This window comes from Gigantopelta aegis, chromosome 8, assembly GCF_016097555.1.
Source record: "Gigantopelta aegis isolate Gae_Host chromosome 8, Gae_host_genome, whole genome shotgun sequence".
Lineage (NCBI taxonomy): Eukaryota > Metazoa > Mollusca > Gastropoda > Neomphalida > Peltospiridae > Gigantopelta > Gigantopelta aegis.
The window spans coordinates 81570621-81591406 of NC_054706.1; the positions used below are offsets into that span (position 1 = coordinate 81570621).

Here is a 20786-nt window from a genome sequence, read left to right on the forward strand (position 1 = left end):
TGCCAGGTTGGACGGGGCCCTATCTCTACTGTGTGCCAGGTTGGACGGGGCCCTATCTCTACTGTGTGCCAGGTTGGACGGGGCCCTATCTCTACTGTGTGCCAGGTTGGACGGGGCCCTATCTCTACTGTGTCTCTGGACGGGACCCTATCTGTGTGCCAGGTTGGACGGGGCCCTATCCCTATCTCTACTGTGTGCCAGGTTGGACGGGGCCCTATCTCTATCTCTACTGTGTGCCAGGTTGGACGGGGCCCTATCTCTATCTCTACTGTGTGCCAGGTTGGACGGGGCCCTATCTCTACCAGGTTCTATCTCTACTGTGTGCCAGGTTGGACGGGGCCCTATCTCTATCTCTACTGTGTGCCAGGTTGGACGGGGCCCTATCTCTATCTCTACTGTGTGCCAGGTTGGACGGGGCCCTATCTCTATCTCTACTGTGTGCCAGGTTGGACGGGGCCCTATCTCTATCTCTACTGTGTGCCAGGTTGGACGGGGCCCTATCTCTATCTCTACTGTGTGCCAGGTTGGACGGGGCCCTATCTCTATCTCTACTGTGTGCCAGGTTGGACGGGGCCCTATCTCTATCTCTACTGTGTGCCAGGTTGGACGGGGCCCTATCTCTATCTCTACTGTGTGTACCAGGTTGGACGGGGCCCTATCTCTACTGTGTGCCAGGTTGGACGGGGCCCTATCTCTATCTCTACTGTGTGCCAGGTTGCCAGGTTGGACGGGGCCCTATCTCTATCTCTACTGTGTGCCAGGTTGGACGGGGCCCTATCTCTATCTCTATCTCTATCTCTGTGCCAGGTTGGACGGGGCCCTATCTCTATCTCTACTGTGTGCCAGGTTGGAGGTTGGACGGGGCCCTATCTCTCCAGGTTGGATGGGGCCCTACTGTGTGCCAGGTTGGACGGGGCCCCCTATCTCTACTGTGTGCCAGGTTGGACGGGGCCCCCTATCTCTACTGTGTCTGGACGGGACCCTACTGTGTGCCAGGTTGGACGGGGCCCTATCTGTGTGCCTATCTCTACTGTGTGCCAGGTTGGACGGGGCCCTATCTCTACTGTGTGCCAGGTTGGACGGGGCCCTATCCTATCTCTACTGTGTGCCAGGTTGTGTGTAAATTGTCCTGTTTGTTACACATACTTTACTATTGCCTGATGTTGTGTTACATATACTTTACTATTGCCTGATGTTGTGTTACACAGATGAAGCAGAAATCTGATTTGGACATGGCGGACATGTTGAAGAAGTTCAAGGGCGCCTCTGAGTTCGCCAAGATGGTGGACGTGTCTAAGATGAACAACCTCGACATCGACCAGCTGGGGGACATGGAGGGCGTCGCTGAGGTCGTGGACGGCACGCACAAGATGGTGAGTCACAGACGTCTGCTTCCGTCATAGAGATGTACAGAAGATGTTAGAATGTTATTGTCTTCATCAACACATTCTTAAAATGTATTTTATTATTGTATTCAATTACGGTTCAAGCATGCTGTCCTGGACATGTAACATTCATCAAAAGTATTTTTGTTCTTATATTCAATTACGGTTCAAACACACTGTCCTGGACATGTAACATTCATCAAAAGTATTTTTGTTCTTATATTCAATTACGGTTCAAGTACACTGTTCTGGACACACCTCGCAGCTAGTGGGTTGTCTATGTTGGAGGTTAGCAGGAGGAAAATATGTGTAGAGTTATTGCACATCACTATCAGGTTGTGCACTTGCTGGTACTGGACCGGCCTCGGTGGCGTCTTTAAAGTATGTGTTTTTCTTCCCCTGCGTGTAGGCTGCGGCGGTGGTAAAGTCTCTGAAGCGGAAGTACGGCGAGGTTTCTGACCGCAACACGAACTACACGGGCCAGAGATTCAAGAAGGTCGTGTCGCTCTTCATCATGGGAGGTAGGAATGACGACATCAGACGACTTCCGGAAGACAGCACGTTCGTGGACGGGCTCAAGGATGTAGATGTAGAAAACATGCCGCAGAAAAAGGTAAAAATAATAATGATTGGCCAAAACAAAATGTTTTGAAGCAACTACCGTCCAAACTGAAATTGTAAGATGGACGTCAAAATTATATCAGCCAATACAAATGATTGTATAAATCGTTCATTGGCATGAGGCCCCAACCAACTACGACATTTTAGGTTAAAAGCCGTTTAGAAAAGGTTCATATAAAAGATTATTTGCTGGGTTTTTTGGTAGGAACATCCTGTAGGGTCTCACTGTTAGAAATAACCCTTTGATGAACATACCGATAGCTCTAGTTTACAATGTGTTGAAGTGTCGTTAAACAAGCATTCTTTTCTTCTTCCACAATGCTGACTTCGGACCGAATTTACAAAGTTTGACTTACACACGTGCAACTACATACATTTACAATGATAAAACACCTGCATTTCGTAAATCATGCTCTTAATGTTTATTTTCGGTTACATTCTCAGCCACATTGACTTTATATTTGGCAGTGTTTCTATTTTCTGTCTCACAGCGACAGATTGTTAAGGAGAAGCTGACGAAGGTCTATGGTCTCGACGAAGGATCCGATGTGTGCGTGGAACCGAGCATTGCTCAAGAAACGGCTCCGTTTTTCGCTGATGCCAAGTAAGTATACTAAAGTTTACAAGATTACTTGTACTATAGACTAGGCTACCAGGGTAAGTTTTATAAATAAGTGAACGAATAACAAAATATTAAATATTATTTAGACAGGGTGTACTAAATTGTTTTAAATATTTATTAATTTAATCGTTTATTCAGTCGTTCATTCACTCATCCATCCATTCTTTCATTCATTTCGTCTTTTTTAAATTAAAATGTATTATACCTGTATGAACTGACCACCATATTATATGTGTGACCGTGCAGCAAGAGCCTGTTGACGAAGTTCCAGGCCAAGTCTCTCCGCGGATTGTTCAAGGGTCTGGGGAAGACGATGTCCGCCCTCAAGAAGAACACGCGAGCTCAGATGAAACTGATGACAAACGCCATGTCCAACATCGATGTGAGTAACTTGACCTCGTGTGAGTAACACGTCATTGTAGGTTTAGGGATCCAACATCGATGTGAGTAACTCGACCTCGTGGGAGTAACACGTCATTGTAGGTTTAGGGGTCCAACAGCGATGTGAGTAACACGTCGTGAGTAACATGACGTCATTGGTTCACGCGTCCAGTGGCAAGATAGTCCAAGTGTTATTCTTACTCTACCGAGCGGTCTCAGATTGTGGGATCTGACAGGCGTTCAGGGAGACTTGTGCTAGAAACTAAGGAGTCATATCTTCCGGAAAAATCACTTAGGTATTCCCATCCCCCCCCCCCCAAACAACCCCACCCCCACCTCCCACAAAAAAAAAAAAATCCCCCCAAAACCACCCAGCTGACCAAGAGGATTTTCATTTAATTACTATTAAACAATAACCTCATTGTATTCATCCGCTAAATGCTCTGTGTTTGTGTCTCTTTGTTTCTATATTATTACTGATAGTCTCTCATAATTCCTGTAGGAAACACATTTTGTACTTTTATATTGTATTTTATTATTACGTGCGTAAAGTGACAATTAAATAAAATATATGTCTGTCTGTCTGTCATGGGAGGGTACCTACGCTTAGGATCCATGCCTACATGTTATTATTAATTGTATTTATTTATTTATTTTGCATCCAGAATTTTGGCGGCAAGAGTTCCATAACGATGGAGGACGTAGCCAAGTACGGTCCCTTCATGTGGTGCGGTGCGTCTAAAGAACTCATCTCCAAGTTCGAGTGGGACGTGTTCGAGACGTTCCTGGAAGACATCGCGCAGTGCGCCAGTGTACACATGGATAGCGACACCAAACAGGCCGTTGTCGAGCGCTTGAAGAATTTGGCCGACAGGTTAGTAAGAGGCTTGAAACTAACTCGCAAGGTGGTGTTAGGTGTACACTCGCAAGGTGGTGTTAGGTGTACACTCGCAAGGTGGTGTTAGGTGTACACTCGCAAGGTGGTGTTAGGTGTACACTCGCAAGGTGGTGTTAGGTGTCCACTCGCGAGTTAGTGTTAGGTGTGCACTCGCGAGATAGTGTTAGGTGTGCACTCGCGAGTTGGTGTTAGGTGTACACTCGCAAGTTCGTGTTAGGTGTACTCTCGCGAGTTGGTGTTAGGTTTACACTAACAAGTGTTAGGTTTTTATTCGCAAGTTATATAAGTTACTATTAGGTTATACTCAACAATAAGTATTATTTTATATTCACAAGTTAATATTAGGTTTAAATTCACAAGTTAATATCAGCTTTATATTCACAAGTTAGATGTTCGCGAGTATTAGGTCTATATTCGCATGTTATTGTTCCGTAGATGTTCGGGAGTATTAGGTCTATTGTTCTGTAGATGTTCGCGAGTATTAGGTCTATATTCGCATGTTATTGTTCCGTAGATGTTCGCGAGTATTAGGTCTATTGTTCTGTAGATGTTCGCGAGTATTAGGTCTATATTTGCATGTTATTGTTCCGTAGATGTTCGCGAGTATTAGGTCTATATTGGCATGTTATTGTTCCGTAGATGTTCGCGAGTATTAGGTCTATTGTTCCGTAGATGTTCGCGAGTATTAGGTCTATATTCGCATGTTATTGTTCCGTAGATGTTCGCGAGTATTAGGTCAATATTCGCATGTTATTGTTCCGTAGATGTTCGCGAGTATTAGGTCAATATTCGCATGTTATTGTTCCGTAGATGTTCGCGAGTATTAGGTCTATTGTTCCGTAGATGTTCGCGAGTATTAGGTCTATATTCGCATGTTATTGTTCCGTAGATGTTCGCGAGTATTAGGTCTATTGTTCTGTAGATGTTCGCGAGTATTAGGTCTATATTCGCATGTTATTGTTCCGTAGATGTTCGCGAGTATTAGGTCTATTGTTCTGTAGATGTTCGCGAGTATTAGGTCTATATTTGCATGTTATTGTTCCGTAGATGTTCGCGAGTATTAGGTCTATATTCGCATGTTATTGTTCCGTAGATGTTCGCGAGTATTAGGTCTATTGTTCTGTAGATGTTCGCGAGTATTAGGTCTATATTCGCATGTTATTGTTCCGTAGATGTTCGCGAGTATTAGGTCAATATTCGCATGTTATTGTTCCGTAGATGTTCGCGAGTATTAGGTCAATATTCGCATGTTATTGTTCCGTAGATGTTCGCGAGTATTAGGTCTATATTCGCATGTTATTGTTCCGTAGATGTTCGCGAGTATTAGGTCTATATTCGCATGTTATTGTTCCGTAGATGTTCGCAAGTATTAGGTTTATATTCGCTAGTTAGTATTAGGTACATTTTATTTTGTTTATAACTGCAAGTCAGTAATTGGCGTTCTATTTCCTGTAATGTTTTATCATCTTGTGCAGTTTTTCATAATCGCCTACCTTTAACTTCACATCGGAATCCTTGTCTCCAGAACCGTACTGTGATGTTGTATCTTGTGGCTGTTCGAGTCATTTACAGTTTGCCGTTTTGTCTACACTGATCATATGTGTACCAAGAGATACTTCCTACCACTACTGTGCTCCTCTGCTACCTCAGATGGTTATCTAGTGCCGTGGGACAGCCCGATTTTATTGACGACTGAGGACCAGGACATGTTTAAAGTTGATACCATTATGAATGTTCTTTCAGAAACTCGGTGAAGATATCCGAGGAACCAGAGCGACTAGCAAGCATGGGCTCACTGATTTACCAATACTTGGCCACACTCCAAACGGACCTCGCTAATCTGTCTAACGTAAGTGTAGCATGTGTATATCGACATTATACATAGCTATGTCACTGGCTTTCTGTTGGAGATACTGTAAATCTATAGTACAGAGTACACACACACACACACACACACACACACACACACACACACACACACGCAGACACATACATACACAGACACACACACACAGACACACACACACACACACACACAGACACACACACACAGACACACACACACACACACACAGACAGACACCGAGGCAAATGCGTTACACATCTCATGAAGGACTATAACCGAGACAAACATTCAGTAATGACATTCTGATATATGTATACCATAAGAATATTTCTCTCTAATTTTAGTAAGTGTGAGACTATTACATTTTAATTATAATCTTTATTAATGATAAATACCCTAGCAATCAAACATAGCGGTGAAAATACTTCTGCAGCTTCTCCAATGAGAGAATAACACCACCATGTTATGTTGTTATGTCTATACATAATGATTTAACACAAAATTAGACATAAACTGTCGTTACACTAACATATCTTGCACTCAACTGAGATAAAACTTGCTGGTATGTACTACAGGACCAGAAGGAGGCGCTGAGCACGTCCACGCGGAGTATATTTGAGGGGTTGGCGCGGGATCGCGAGGAGAAGCGGCTGCGCAACTCGAAGGAGGTGAGCGAGGCTGAGAAGACTCGGGAGCACGCCGAGATGGCCGACTTGGCCGCCTTCCTGATGGGCGTCATGCAGAACGTCAAGGCGCGCAACGAGAAGGATGGAGTCGATGGAGGAGGACTCCCCATGGGGGGCAGGAGGAGGAAGCGTGCAACAGGTAAATAGGAGGGAATTAAATGTCACATGATTAAAAACATAAAGTAGATTCACACAGTGAGTTGGTTTCGTGAATGTGTGCGTCTTGTAGGAAGTAGATAAGTTAGAATTGAATAGCAATGCATCATATTGGCTATAAGTTGTTCCATTACTACGTGAATGCTTTCTGTGAGAAGGTGAATCGCAAGAAGTAGAGTAGACTGCCACGTTTGTTTCCGCCTTCAAACGTCAGTGCTTCCACAGTTCCCCTAAACAATAGAACCAGTTATATATGTAACTATAGTTTTAGTACTCGGGCGTGCTGCTTGGGGTACCTGTCAGTCTTGTCTCACACTGGTGGCTAGGTTTGCGTTTTGATGACAATGGCTAAACACTACCAGCGAACACCGGTTTGTAAGCTCGTGAAAACAGTGATAATTATGAATGGCTCCTTAGCTATTGTTTGCTCTTTATATTTCGGGTGGGGGGTGGGGTGGGGGGGGCCTCAATTAGTCGAAGGAACGAACCCTTTCTACGGTTTTATTGCGTTTTCTCCCATCCCAATCAGTGCCCCACGACAGGTATATCAAAGGTCGTAGTATTTGCTGTGCTGCCTTTCTACATATAAAACATGATTTGCTGCCAACAAAACAGAGTCGATAAAACAGAGTTTAACTTGACGTTCCGCGTTGTTCCTCCAGACACCATCACGTGCGATCTTCTCCAGGACTTCAACGGAGAGTTATCGTTCCTGAGCGCGGCCCAGGTCGACACGATGGATGCCGCTGACTTCGTCAACTGTCTGCCCGAGTTCCAAAAAACAGATTTCGCCGCTGACGTCCTCGTCTCACTGGCCGCCAAACTGAAAGCAGTAAGTATTCAGGCGCGGGGTTAAGGGGCGGGTGCTGGTGTAGCGATATTTACACGTCGTAAAATATGGTTTAATCTGTTAAAAACGTCATATGTAATGATTAAAATACGTTTTGTAAATAAAAATAATCAATTCGAAAAGTGGGTTAAATTTTTTTTTCATTTTTCATTAATTGATTTTCGTGCTTATATCCAATTAAGGTTCAATCATGCTGTCCTGGGCACACACCTCAGCTATCTGGACTGTCTGTCCAGGACAGTGGGTTAGTGGTTAGTGAGAGAGACGAGGGTGTAGTGGTGTTAAACCTACCCATTGACTCGTTAAAACTCGCTCTGGGTGGGAGCCGGTACCGGGCTGCGAACCCTGTACCTACCAGCCTTATGTCAGTAGGTGGTTGTTAGTAGTTAGTGAGAGAGACGAGGGTGTAGTGGTCTTAAACCTACCCATTGACTCGTTAAAACTTGCTCTGGGTGGGAGCCGGTACCGGGCTGCGAACCCAGTACCTACCAGCCTTATGTCAGATGGCTTAACCACGACACCAATGAGGCCGGTTGAAGTACAATAGGGGTTGCGATTGCACTGCTAGTTCAACGCATATTGTAAATGACAGGTAGTCGATTACAGCAGAGGTTTAAGTGCCAGTGGGGGTTGCAGCATTGCCCTGTTCTAAGTCCCTAGAATTCTCTGTATTTAGCGTGGATCGTGGATCAGTCTATACTACAGACCTGGACATTCTATTACAGGGTATTAGTAGTGACATGTTTATAATTTCTATTACAGGGTATCAGTAGTGACATGTTTATAATTTCTATTACATGGTATCAGTAGTGACATGTTTATAATTTCTATTACATGGTGTCAGTAGTGACATGTTTATAATTTCTATTACAGGGTATCAGTAGTGACATGTTTATAATTTCTATTACATGGTGTCAGTGGTGACATGTTTATAATTTCTATCACAGGGTGTCAGTAGTGACATGTTTATAATTTCTATTACATGGTGTCAGTAGTGACATGTTTATAATTTCTATTACATGGTGTCAGTAGTGACATGTTTATAATTTCTATTACAGGGTGTCAGTAGTGACATATTTTCTCTATTTTTGTAGGGGGGGGGGGTGGGGGGGGGGGGGGCAGGACTTAACCCAGTGGTTTAGCGCTTGCTTGATGCACGATCGGTCTAGGATCGATCCCTGTAAGTGGGCCAGGTGGCCTATTTCTCGTTCTTGTAAGTGCGCCACGATTTGTATATCAAAGGCCGTGGTATGTGCTATCCTATATGTGGGATGGTGCATATAAAATATTCCTTGCTACTAATGGAAAAATGTAGCGGGTTTCCTCTATAAAAAAATCACCAAATGTCTGACATCCAATAGCTAGTGATTACTAAATCAATGGTGTCGTTAAACAAAACAAACACTTTAAACTATTTCAGGGAATCAATAGTGACACGCGCACGTGGACGGCTGATGACGTCATCGCGGCGGGACGACTGCTCGACTCCCTGGATGACGCCGACATCGACAAACTACTGCTGAGCGACGACACCGTGACGGGAATCGCGCAGCACGTGTTTACCAAGGTGAGGGCGCCACTGTCGCGGGTAGACGGGCGTCAGTGGACAGTGTGTTACACGGCTGTAATGTGGTTTTAGAAATACCAGTCAGCTGCAGTAGGGCAGTCCCTATACTGGTCGTGGTTTTGAAAACACAATCAAGGCATAACATACTATTTGTGATATATGTGGGGGTGGCCACGGGTTACTTTGTGTCACTGTTTAACGACAAGTAATAATAGCAGTTTCCACTTGGTAGGAGGTGGGGACAAACATTCCTTTCCTTGTTTTGGGTATTCCGAAAACTGTTTCAGTGTCAGTTATGATGAGCCTAAACCTGACACTGACATAATTATTAGTGTACATATATAGCCAATAGCCATAAATTGAAATATTTTATCAGTTGTGTTTTGTTTTCCTTGCACGTTTTCCTGTGTAGAATGTTAAATATGTATTTTGTTTTCCTTGCACGTTTTCCTGTGTAGAATATTAAATATGTGTTTGGTTTTCCTTGCATGTTTTCCTGTGTAGAATAATAAATATGTATTTTGTGTTCGTTTCGTTTCTCCCTCTATTGACTATTTTATAACGCGTGTTGTCGTCGTTGTTGTGTTGAACAGAAGGACAAGCTGTTGTTGAGGTATCTGACTAACACGTCCCAGACCGACACGTCCGCACTGACGGCCAACACGTTGTCGACGCTCGGCAATCTGGCGTGCGGTTTGACCGACTCCCACATAACGGCGATACCAGCATCCGTTATCAGGTAGCGAGCTTTATCTTAGCTGTGTAGTTTGCAGATATTCACACTTTTTGTCGTCAGTTAATACTTCACTTTGTCTTAGCTGTGTAGTTTGCAGATATTCACACTTTTTGTCGTCAGTTAATACTTCACTTTGTCTTAGCTGTGTAGTTTGCAGATATTCACACTTTTTGTCGTCAGTTAATACTTCACTTTGTCTTAGCTGTGTAGTTTGCAGATATTCACACTTTGTGTCGTCAGTTAATACTTCACTTTGTCTTAGCTGTGTATTTTGCAGATATTCACACTTTGTGTCGTCAGTTAATACTTCACTTTGTCTTAGCTGTGTAGTTTGCAGATATTCACACTTTGTGTCGTCAGTTAATACTTCACTTTATCTTAGCTGTGTAGTTTGCAGATATTCACACTTTGTGTCGTCAGTTAATACTTCACTTTGTCTTAGCTGTGTAGTTTGCAGATATTCACACTTTGTGTCGTCAGTTAATACTTCACTTTGTATTGGTATCTAGATGAGGGGGACGTAGACCAGTAGTAAAGCGTCCGCCTGATGCGCGGTCGGTCTGGTATCGATCCCCGTCGGTGGGCCCATTTGGGCTATTTCTCGCCCCAGCCAGTGCACCACGACTGGTATATCAACGGCCGTGGTTTGTGCTGTCCTGTCTATGGGATGGTGCATATAAAAGATTCCTTGCTACTAATGAAAAAATGTAGCAGGTTTCCTTTCTAAGAATATATTGCAAAATTACCATATGTTTGACATCCAATAGCTTGTGGTGTTGGTTTTGTGCTGTTTGTTTGTTTCCTCGCTAAGAGTCAATGTGTCAAAATTACCAAGTGTTTGACATCAAATAGCCGATGATTAACAAATCAATGTGCTCTAGTGGTGTTGTTCAACGAAACAAACAAACTTGTATCTAGGTGTTTTACAAACATTTCCAATGCAAGTTTGTGTTGTTATATATTAATTGGTTTGGTCTAAAATAATGCATATACCCATTAATAATTATACGCATAACCTGTATTGCGGAGTCTACATTAGTGACATGCAGCTTTTTTGGTCTAAAATGAATTACCATGTCTATTGATAGTTATGCACATAACTTTATCTAAGCTGGTGACGTGTTTTCTCTAAAATAATGTATCATTCCCATTAATAGTTACGAACTTCATTTTCATGCTGATTAATAGTTACGCATATAACTTTTATCACTAGGTATACTGGTGACGTCTTTTGTCTCAAATACTGTATCATGTCTATTAATAGTTACGCATATAACTGTTATCACTAGGTATACTGGTGACGTTTTTTCTCTCAAATAATTTATCATGTCTATTAATAGTTACGCACTTCATTTTCATCAATAGTTACACATATAACTGTTATCGCTGGGTATACACTGATGACGTGTTTTCTTCTGTCTGTGACAGCGAGGCGTCCACGGATCTCGGCAGTGTTCCGTGTTTTAGCGAAGCCCAGCTGACGGCGATGGGCACGAAGATTGCCGAAGCCCTCGGAAATGACTGGACTTCTAAAGATCCCGTCGTTGTGGCCGAACTTGGACTGCTGGCAGGTTAGTTGGGTGGAATCGTTGTGATGATGATGATGATGATGATGATGATGATGTTGATGATGATGATGTTGATGGTGGTGGTGATGGTGATGGTGATGGTGGTGATGATGATGATGATGATGATGTTGATTATGGTGGTGATGCTGATGATGGTGATGATGATGATGTTGATGATGATGTTGATGATGGTGGTGATGCTGATGATGATGATGTTGATGATGGTGGTGATGCTGCTGCTGCCGATGATGATGATGTTGATGATGGTGGTGATGCTGCTGCTGATGATGATGATGTTGATGATGGTGGTGATGCTGCTGCTGCTGCTGATGATGATGATGACGACGATGATGATGATGATGATGGTGATGATGTATTGAGTATGCATGTGCTTAGGCGTCAGAAGGTGCCCGCAACGGGATCACTTTTATATTAATCCATTTTTAAACTGGGGTGGATAGTATTTTAAAAACTATTTTCTGTGGTAGCATGACTTGACACCATCACCACCCTAAAACCTTCACTTGCCACATTGTCAATAGGGGTATTTCATATGCATTTCCCCATAAACAGGACAATACATACCACGGTTTTTGATATACCAATCGTGGGAGACTTGGAATAGGTCCACGATAAACAAAAGCCAAAGGTGTTTACTCTAGTGACTGAGCATGATCCCACCTATCAATGAGCGAGTCTAGTGAGTGAGTCAGTCTAGTGACTGAGCATGATCCCACCTATCAATGAACGAGTCTAGTGAGTGAGTGAGTCTAGTGCGTGAGTGAGTCCCACCTATCAATGAGCGAGTCTAGTGAGTGAGTGAGTCTAGTGCGTGAGTGAGTCTAGTGACTGAGCGTGATCCCACCTATCAATGAGCGAGTCTAGTGCGTGAGTGAGTCTAGTGACTGAGCATGATCCCACCTATCAATGAGTGAGTCTAGTGCGTGAGTGAGTCTAGTGATTGAGCGTGATCCCACCTATCAATGAGCGAGTCGAGTGAGTGAGTGAGTCTAGTGCGTGAGTAGTGAGTAGTATAGTGAATGAGCGAGTCTAATGAGTGAGTCTATTGAGTGAGTCTGGTGAGTGAGTCTGGTGAGTGAGTCTATTGAGTGAGTCTGGTGAGTGAATCTGGAGAGTGAGTCTATTGAGTGAGTCTGGTGAGTGAGTCTATTGAGTGAGTCTGGTGAGTGAATCTGGAGAGTGAGTCTGGTGAGTGAGTCTATTGAGTGAGTTTGGTGAGCGAGTCTGGTAAGTGAGTCTGGAGAGTGAGTCTGGTGAGTGAGTCTGGTGAGCGAATCTATTGAGTGAGTCTGGTGAGTGAGTCTGGAGAGCGAATCTGGTGAGTGAGTCTATTTAGTGAGTCTGGTTAGTGAGTCTGGTGATCGAGTCTATTGAGTGAGTCTGTTGAGTGAGTGAGTGAGTGAATCTTGTGCGTGAGTCTGGTGGGTGAGTCTACTGAGTGAGTCTAGTGAGTGAGTCTAGTGAGTGAGTGAGTGAGTGAGTGAGTATGAGTTTATGTTTGACTACATATATGTAGATGTGTTTTGTTGACAGGTGGTTTGCCTCAGAATGTGTTGGAGGATTTCGGAGAGGATCTTATCGGCAGTATGACCAAAGAGGCCGTCGCCGCCGTCCCAACCAGCGTGTTCTCCACGGTGAGTATATCACATATTACACTGTACAGTACTAATTCGTTATTACACTGTATAGTAATAATACATTATTACACTGTATAGTAATAATTCGTTATTACACTGTATAGTAATACTACGTTATTAGACTGTATAGTAATAATACCTTATTAGACTGTATAGTAATAATTCGTTATTACACTGTATAGTAATAATACATTATTAGACTGTATATTAATAATACATTATTAGACTGTATAGTAATAATACATTATTAGACTGTATAGTAATAATTCGTTATTACACTGTATAGTAATAATACATTATTACACTGTATAGTAATAATTCGTTATTAGACTGTATAGTAATAATTCGTTATTAGACCGTATAGTAATAATTCGTTATTACACTGTATAGTAATAATACCTTATTACACTGTATAGTAATAATACTGTATGGTAATAATACATTGTTAGACTATAGTAATAATTCGTTATTACACTCTATAGTAATAATACATTATTAGACTGTATAGTAATAATTCGTTATTACACTGTATAGTAATAATTCGTTATTACACTGTATAGTAATAATACCTTATTAGACTGTATAGTAATAATTCGTTATTACACTGTATAGTAATAATACCTTATTAGACTGTATAGTAACAATTCGTTATTACACTGTATAGTAATAATACATTATTAGACTGTATAGTAATAATACATTATTAGACTGTATAGTAATAATATATTATTATACTGTATAGTAATAATTCGTTATTATACTGTATAGTAATAATGTCTTTATTACATTGTGTAGTACTAATACGTTATTACACTGTATAGTACAAACACGCTCATACACATTATTAGGTAATAGTTCCAACCAATGTTTCCTCTGTACATTGACACAAAATAATACATTATAGTTTTGTTGGCAGTGAATCTCACTACATGTATACACCCTGTATATTTTATGTTCAGATTTATTAGGTAGGGTAAACGATGTTCGTCTGTTACAGAGGGTTTTTTACCATTTCAATACAGGATCTATGCAATAGTCAATAACAATATAAATACATCCAATACTGTAGCAGGTCATGTCAGAGTGTTTAGCTAATGTAGCTGATCTTGTGTTTTATTACAGGTCTTCACGACGGACAAGCTGGCGTACTTGAGCCCCGAACAGGCCAATGAGGTGACAGATGCGCAGATCGGCAGTTTGACGGCGGCGCAGCTTTCCACTCTGTCTGGCATCACAACCATCAACATCGACACCATCTTTGGCAGCGGTGAGTCTCCAGGGAGAAGTGCACGCCTTCGTGTCTGCCAATCACAGACTGCTGGGGGGGGGGGGGGGGGAGCGTTCAAATAGCTGGCTGATCACTTACAATAGTCTAATACTAGTAACAGATTGTTCATATTTCCAATACAGTAAATTCAGAATTAGTAGTCTATGTATAGTTATACAAATGAATATGAAACTCACTAGGAAAGAAAGAAATGTTTTATTTAACGACGCACTCAACACATTTTATTTACGGTGATATGGCGTCAGACATATGGTTAAGGACCACACAGATTTTTGAGAGGAAACCCGCTGTCGCCACTACATGGGCTACTCTTCCGATTAGCAGCAAGGGATCTTTTATTTGTGCTTCCCACAGACAGGATAGCACAAACCATGGCCTTTGTTGAACCAGTTATGGATCACTGGTCGGTGCAAGTGGTTTACACCTACCCATTGATCCTTGCGGAGCACTCACTCAGGGTTTGGAGTCGGTATCTGGATTAAAAATCCCATGCCTCGACTGGGATCCGAACCCAGTACCTGCCAGCCTGTAGACCGATGGCCTGCCACGACGCCACCGAGGCCGGTAAACTCACTAGGATGACAGACAACATACAGAATTTGTCAAAGCAATAAGTACTTAAGGTGCGATTTAATGATTAAAACGATAACAAGTGAAAATTTACTTAAACTAAACAGTACACGTGTTTCCTAAAAAAAAAAAAAAAAAAAACATTGGGGGGGGGGGGGGAGGGGGGGGAAGTGTTGTACAAGACAAGATTTTTATTTCGATTTTGTTCTTTACAAGCATCATTTTGTACAAGCCCTGCCAAACGACCGTGTATTAATCACCTCTACTGATGAGTAAACACGTCAGAGGCTGAATCCGGGGTGGGCGTGCCTGAACCCTAGTGGATAGGGTCACGTAAAATGAGTTGCCCGTTGCCGTAAACACGTCGAGACTTCGCTAAACACACATTCCTTTCTTTTCTGTTTCCAGGTAGCGCTGTTCCTACAGCCAGTGTTACTGTGATGACGATACTCACGATTGGCTGGATGTTGCTGCAGAACTAACGTGCCCAGTGACGTCACACAACGCAAACGTTTACCCTTACCGAGACCAAGCCCAGATTTGCTGTGAATTCCATTGACGTACTAATACTATATTCTATATTCTATATGACGTGGTGTACCTTCTTTCAAAATACTCAGTGAATATCGAGGTAGTTGCTAAAAACTGTAACTTTCAACCTGAAGTATCATACACGCTATAATACAAGACCTTCAACATATGTGATCGCGGATGGCCTGATACGCGGACTATATGTTCGCTTCGGTGTCGACTTAACTATTTCTATAGTTATTAGTGTGATTGATCTTGAAGATTCTAACAAGTAAATGTGAATTCTAATTCTACTTTCAAGACTGTCTATATTAAAGGGGATCTATCAAAGTTGCATAATAATGGACATTCGCCAAATGTAATTATCAGTTATTGTTTAGTATATATTTCAGATGTAAGTTATACAACCAAATAACTCCATCTAGTTGTCTTGTATTTGACCAACAATGTTTTTAATATGTGTGTCGTCACAGTTTTTCGCATACTTGTTTTGCACACAATGTCTATCTGTAATTCTTTGTGGTCAGCTTTGAAAGAAACAAAAATGAGGTTAAAGTAGCTATAAACGGGAAGGGTTTAAAAACTACAGTATATTCAGCCAAAACATATGACATAGCTTTCTGTTTAAGTAAGCAAAACTTATAATGAACTTGATTAATGTATAGTTAGTTATCATAAATAAATGTAAAATGTGAAATATGGCATTTGCAACTTTGACAATGCACCTTTAATTTTAAAGTAGGTATGTTTAGAAAATATTACAATTGGTTTCATTATAGTTTACAATTGGTTCTATATTAGTGGTTTGGACGTTGTAATATTTACAGATTACATAAAATAATGTTGTTTTATTTATGGATTTTCCTTTGGATTTTCATCAGATCTGTGCAAAAGCTCTGTGCAAACACACTGTATAACATCTGTGCAAAACGTATGTGTAAAATGACTGTTTGACTCGACTTCAAACTGATGATATTATCCATACGACAGTTTTCAGTTACAAGTTGTATTTGTTGTTCGCATTTTCCATCTAAAATATATTATGTTGCATATTTTTTAGTGTTTACGCTGTGTTTTTTAAATACAATTTGACGAGCCTTTTTAGGCAAATAAAGTATATTATAATAGTTTGTGTTATGTTTTTATGTACTACTAAATATAGGGAATTAGCTACTAGGTGTATACCTCCACATCAAATATCACTTACGTATCAGCACACGAGGCTAAGCGACCTACATGCAGCGTTTCAATGACCATAAACACTATGAATACTATCACCCTTCTCGCAAATGCAGTGGTTGAATCATCCGACTTACGACTGGCAGGACTAAGGTACTGGTTTCGATCCCCGGTATCGGCTCCCACCCAGAGCGAGTTTAACAACTCAGTGGGTAGGTGTAAGGCCATTACATTGACTTCTCTCTCACTAACGACTAACAACTAACCACTGTTAGTCGAGTCCAGATAGCCGAGGTGTGTGCCCAGGACAGCATCCTATTATAGTAAAACTGCACACGTTTCCAGAGTACAGTAGCTGGTATATTGTATGAGTTTAAATCAATGCCATCAATTTACTGGCCAGATGAAACAAAGTTAACCACCAATGGCATGACTGGTAGTATTAACTCAGTTATTAAGAGTTAAGAGCACCTCCAATTTTCAGTGTCTGTTTGAGTGGCTGTGTGTTTTCATGTTTGTCTGAGTGGCTGTGTGTTTTCATGTCTGTCTGAGTGGTTGTGTGTTTTCATGTCTGTCTGAGTGGCTGTGTGTTTTCATGTCTGAGTGGCTGTGTGTTTTCATGTCTGTCTGAGTGGCTGTGTGTTTTCATGTCTGTCTGAGTGGTTCTGTGTTTTCATGTCTGTCTGAGTGGCTGTGTGTTTTCATGTCTGAGTGGCTGTGTGTTTTCATGTCTGTCTGTTTGTCTGTTTGAGTGGCTGTGTGTTTTCATGTCTGTTTGAGTGGCTGTGTGTTTTCTTGTCTGTCTGTTTGTCTGTCTGAGTGGCTGTGTGTTTTCATGTCTGTTTGAGTGGCTGTGTGTTTTCATGTTTGTCTGTTTGAGTGGCTGTGTGTTTTCATGTCTGTCTGTTTGTCTGTTTGAGTGGCTGTGTGTTTTCATGTCTGTTTGAGTGGCTGTGTGTTTTCATGTCTGTCTGTTTGTCTGTCTGAGTGGCTGTGTGTTTTCATGTCTCTTTGAGTGGCTGTGTGTTTTCATGTTTGTCTGTTTGAGTGGCTGTGTGTTTTCATGTCTGTCTGTTTGTATTCCTATTTGTGGCTGTTTGTATATAGGGTGTGTGTATGTGTGTATGCTTGGTGTGACTGTGTGTGTGTGTCTGTCTGTCTGTCTGTCTGTGTGTGTGTGCGTGTGTCTGCGCGCACGCGCGTGTGTGTGTGTGTGTTACAATGGTGCATGTGTAAACAGTGTGTATATGTATATTATGTCTGTGGGTTTACGATGTGTGTTGGTGTTTGTGTGGGTATGTGTGTTTGTTTGGTGTATGTGTAAACTGTGTGTATATTTTTATTACGTTTGTGGTTTTACGATGTGTGTTGGTGTTTGTGTGGGTATGTGTGTTTGTTTGGTGTATGTGTAAACAGTGTGTATATGTATATTATGTTTGTGGTTTTACGATGTGTGTTGGTGTTTGTGTGGGTATGTGTGTTTGTGTGGGTATGTGTGTTTGTTTGGTGTATGTGTAAACTGTGTGTATATGTATATTATGTCTGTGGTTTTACGATGTGTGTTGGTGTTTGTGTGGGTATGTGTGTTTGTTTGGTGTATGTGTAAACTGTGTGTATATTTATATTATGTTTGTGGTTTTACGATGTGTGTTGGTGTTTGTGTGGGTATGTGTGTTTGTTTGGTGTATGTGTAAACTGTGTGTATATGTATATTATGTCTGTGGTTTTACGATGTGTGTTGGTGTTTGTGTGGGTATGTGTGTTTGTTTGGTGTATGTGTAAACTGTGTGTATATGTATATTATGTCTGTGGTTTTACGATGTGTGTTGGTGTTTGTGTGGGTATGTGTGTTTGTTTGGTGTATGTGTAAACAGTGTGTATATGTATATTATGTTTGTGGTTTTACGATGTGTGTTGGTGTTTGTGTGGGTATGTGTGTTTGTTTGGTGTATGTGTAAACTGTGTGTATATTTATATTATGTTTGTGGTTTTACGATGTGTGTTGGTGTTTGTGTGGGTATGTGTGTTTGTTTGGTGTATGTGTAAACTGTGTGTATATGTATATTATGTCTCTGGTTTTACGATGTGTGTTGGTGTTTGTGTGGGTATGTGTGTTTGTGTGGGTATGTGTGTTTGTTTGGTGTATGTGTAAACAGTGTGTATATGTATATTATGTATGTGGTTTTACGATGTGTGCTGGTGTTTGTGTGGGTATGTGTGTTTGTTTGGTGTATGTGTAAACTGTGTGTATATGTATATTATGTCTGTGGTTTTACGATGTGTGTTGGTGTTTGTGTGGGTATGTGTTTTTGTTTCGTGTATGTGTAAACTGTGTGTATATGTATATTATGTATGTGGTTTTACGATGTGTGTTGGTGTTTCTGTAGGTATGTGTGTTTGGTTGGTGTATGTGTAAACAGTGTGTATATGTATATTATGTTTGTGGTTTTACGATGTGTGTTGGTGTTTGTGTGGGTATGTGTGTTTGTTTGGTGTATGTGTAAACTGTGTGTATATGTATATTATGTTTGTGGGTTTTCGATGTGTGTTGGTGTTTGTGTGGGTATGTGTGTTTGTGTAAACTGTGGGTATATGTATATTATGTCTGTGGTTTTACGATGTGTGTTGGTGTTTGTGTGGGTATGTGTGTTTGTGTGGGTATGTGTGTTTGTTTGGTGTATGTGTAAACAGTGTGTATATGTATATTATGTCTGTGGTTTTACGATGTGTGTTGGTGTTTGTGTGGGTATCTGTGTTTGTTTGGTGTATGTGTAAACAGTGTGTATATGTATATTATGTCTGTGGTTTTACGATGTGTGTTGGTGTTTTGTGGGTATGTGTGTTTGTGTGGGTATGTGTGTTTGTTTGCTGTATGTGTAAACAGTGTGTATATGTATATTATGTCTATGGTTTTACGATGTGTGTTGGTGTTTGTGTGGGTATGTGTGTTTGTGTGGGTATGTGTGTTTGTTTGGTGTATGTGTAAACAGTGTGTATATGTATATTATGTCTGTGGTTTTACGATGTGTGTTGGTGTTTGTGTGGGTATGTGTGTTTGTGTGGGTATGTGTGTTTGTTTGGTGTATGTGTAAACAGTGTGTATATGTATATTATGTCTATGGTTTTACGATGTGTGTTGGTGTTTGTGTGGGTATGTGTGTTTGTGTGGGTATGTGTGTTTGTTTGGTGTATGTGTAAACAGTGTGTATATGTATATTATGTCTATGGTTTTACGATGTGTGTTGGTGTTTGTATGGGTATGTGTGTTTGTTTGGTGTATGTGTAAACAGTGTGTATATGTATATTATGTCTATAGCTTTACGATGTGTGTTGGTGTTTCTGTGCGTATGTGTGTTTGTGTGGGTATGTGTATTTGTTTGGTGTATGTGTAAACAGTGTGTATATGTATATTATGTATGTGGTTTTACGATGTGTGTTGGTGTTTCTGTGGGTATGTGTGTTTGTTTGGTGTATGTGTAAACAGTGTGTATATGTATATTATGTCTGTGGGTTTACGATGTGTGTTGGTGTTTGTGTGGGTATGTGTGTTTGTGTGGGTATGTGTGTTTGTTTGGTGTATGTGTAAAGAGTGTGTATATGTATATTATGTCTGTGGTTTTACGATGTGTGTTGGTGTTTGTGTGGGTATGTGTGTTTGTTTGGTGTATGTGTAAAGAGTGTGTATATGTATATTATGTCTGTGGTTTTACGATGTGTGTTGGTGTTTGTGTGGGAATGTGTGTTTGTGTGGGTATGTGTGTTTGTTTGGTGTATGTGTAAACAGTGTGTATATGTATATTATGTCTGTGGTTTTACGATGTGTGTTGGTGTTTGTGTGGGTATGTGAGTTTGTTTGGTGTATGTGTAAACAGTGTGTATATGTATATTATGTCTGTGGGTTTACGATGTGTGTTGCTGTTTGTGTGGGTATGTGTGTTTGTGTGGGTATGTGTGTTTGTTTCGTGTATGTGTAAACAGGGTGTATATGTATATTATGTCTGTAGTTTTACGATGTGTGTTGGTGTTTGTGTGGGTATGTGTGTTTTTGTGGGTATGTGTGTTTGTTAGGTGTATGTGTAAACAGTGTGTATATGTATATTATGTCTATGGTTTTACGATGTGTGTTGGTGTTTGTGTGGGTATGTGTGTTTGTGTGGGTATGTGTGTTTGTTTGGTGTATGTGTAAACAGTGTGTATATGTATATTATGTCTGTGGTTTTACGATGTGTGTTGGTGTTTGGTAT

At 41.1% G+C, this 20786-nt stretch overlaps 1 protein-coding gene across 1 annotated transcript; it reads left to right on the plus strand.

Moving 5' to 3' along the window:
• The first annotated feature begins 1193 nt into the window (after positions 1 to 1193).
• On the plus strand, positions 1194 to 16490 carry LOC121378871. The gene is made up of 14 exons (XM_041507226.1): positions 1194 to 1373; positions 1795 to 1998; positions 2498 to 2610; positions 2875 to 3010; positions 3675 to 3883; positions 5651 to 5756; positions 6329 to 6578; positions 7258 to 7427; positions 8866 to 9012; positions 9606 to 9751; positions 11177 to 11319; positions 12871 to 12971; positions 14097 to 14241; positions 15241 to 16490. The coding sequence occupies exons 1-14, from the start codon at positions 1209 to 1211 to the stop codon at positions 15312 to 15314; spliced, it is 2109 nt and encodes a 702-aa protein (XP_041363160.1). The 5' UTR covers positions 1194 to 1208; the 3' UTR covers positions 15315 to 16490.
• The last annotated feature ends 4296 nt before the right edge of the window (positions 16491 to 20786 follow it).

What these genes read in the sequence shown, in the direction of transcription:
- LOC121378871 (XM_041507226.1), top strand. Translation starts at nt 1,209, where the DNA reads ATGAAGCAGAAATCTGATTTGGACATGGCGGACATGTTGAAGAAGTTC. An exon ending in CAACCAGCGTGTTCTCCACG is followed by an intron (nt 12,972 to 14,096) that starts GTGAGTATATCA and finishes GTTTTATTACAG; the next exon opens with GTCTTCACGACGGACAAGCT. An exon ending in CGACACCATCTTTGGCAGCG is followed by an intron (nt 14,242 to 15,240) that starts GTGAGTCTCCAG and finishes TTCTGTTTCCAG; the next exon opens with GTAGCGCTGTTCCTACAGCC.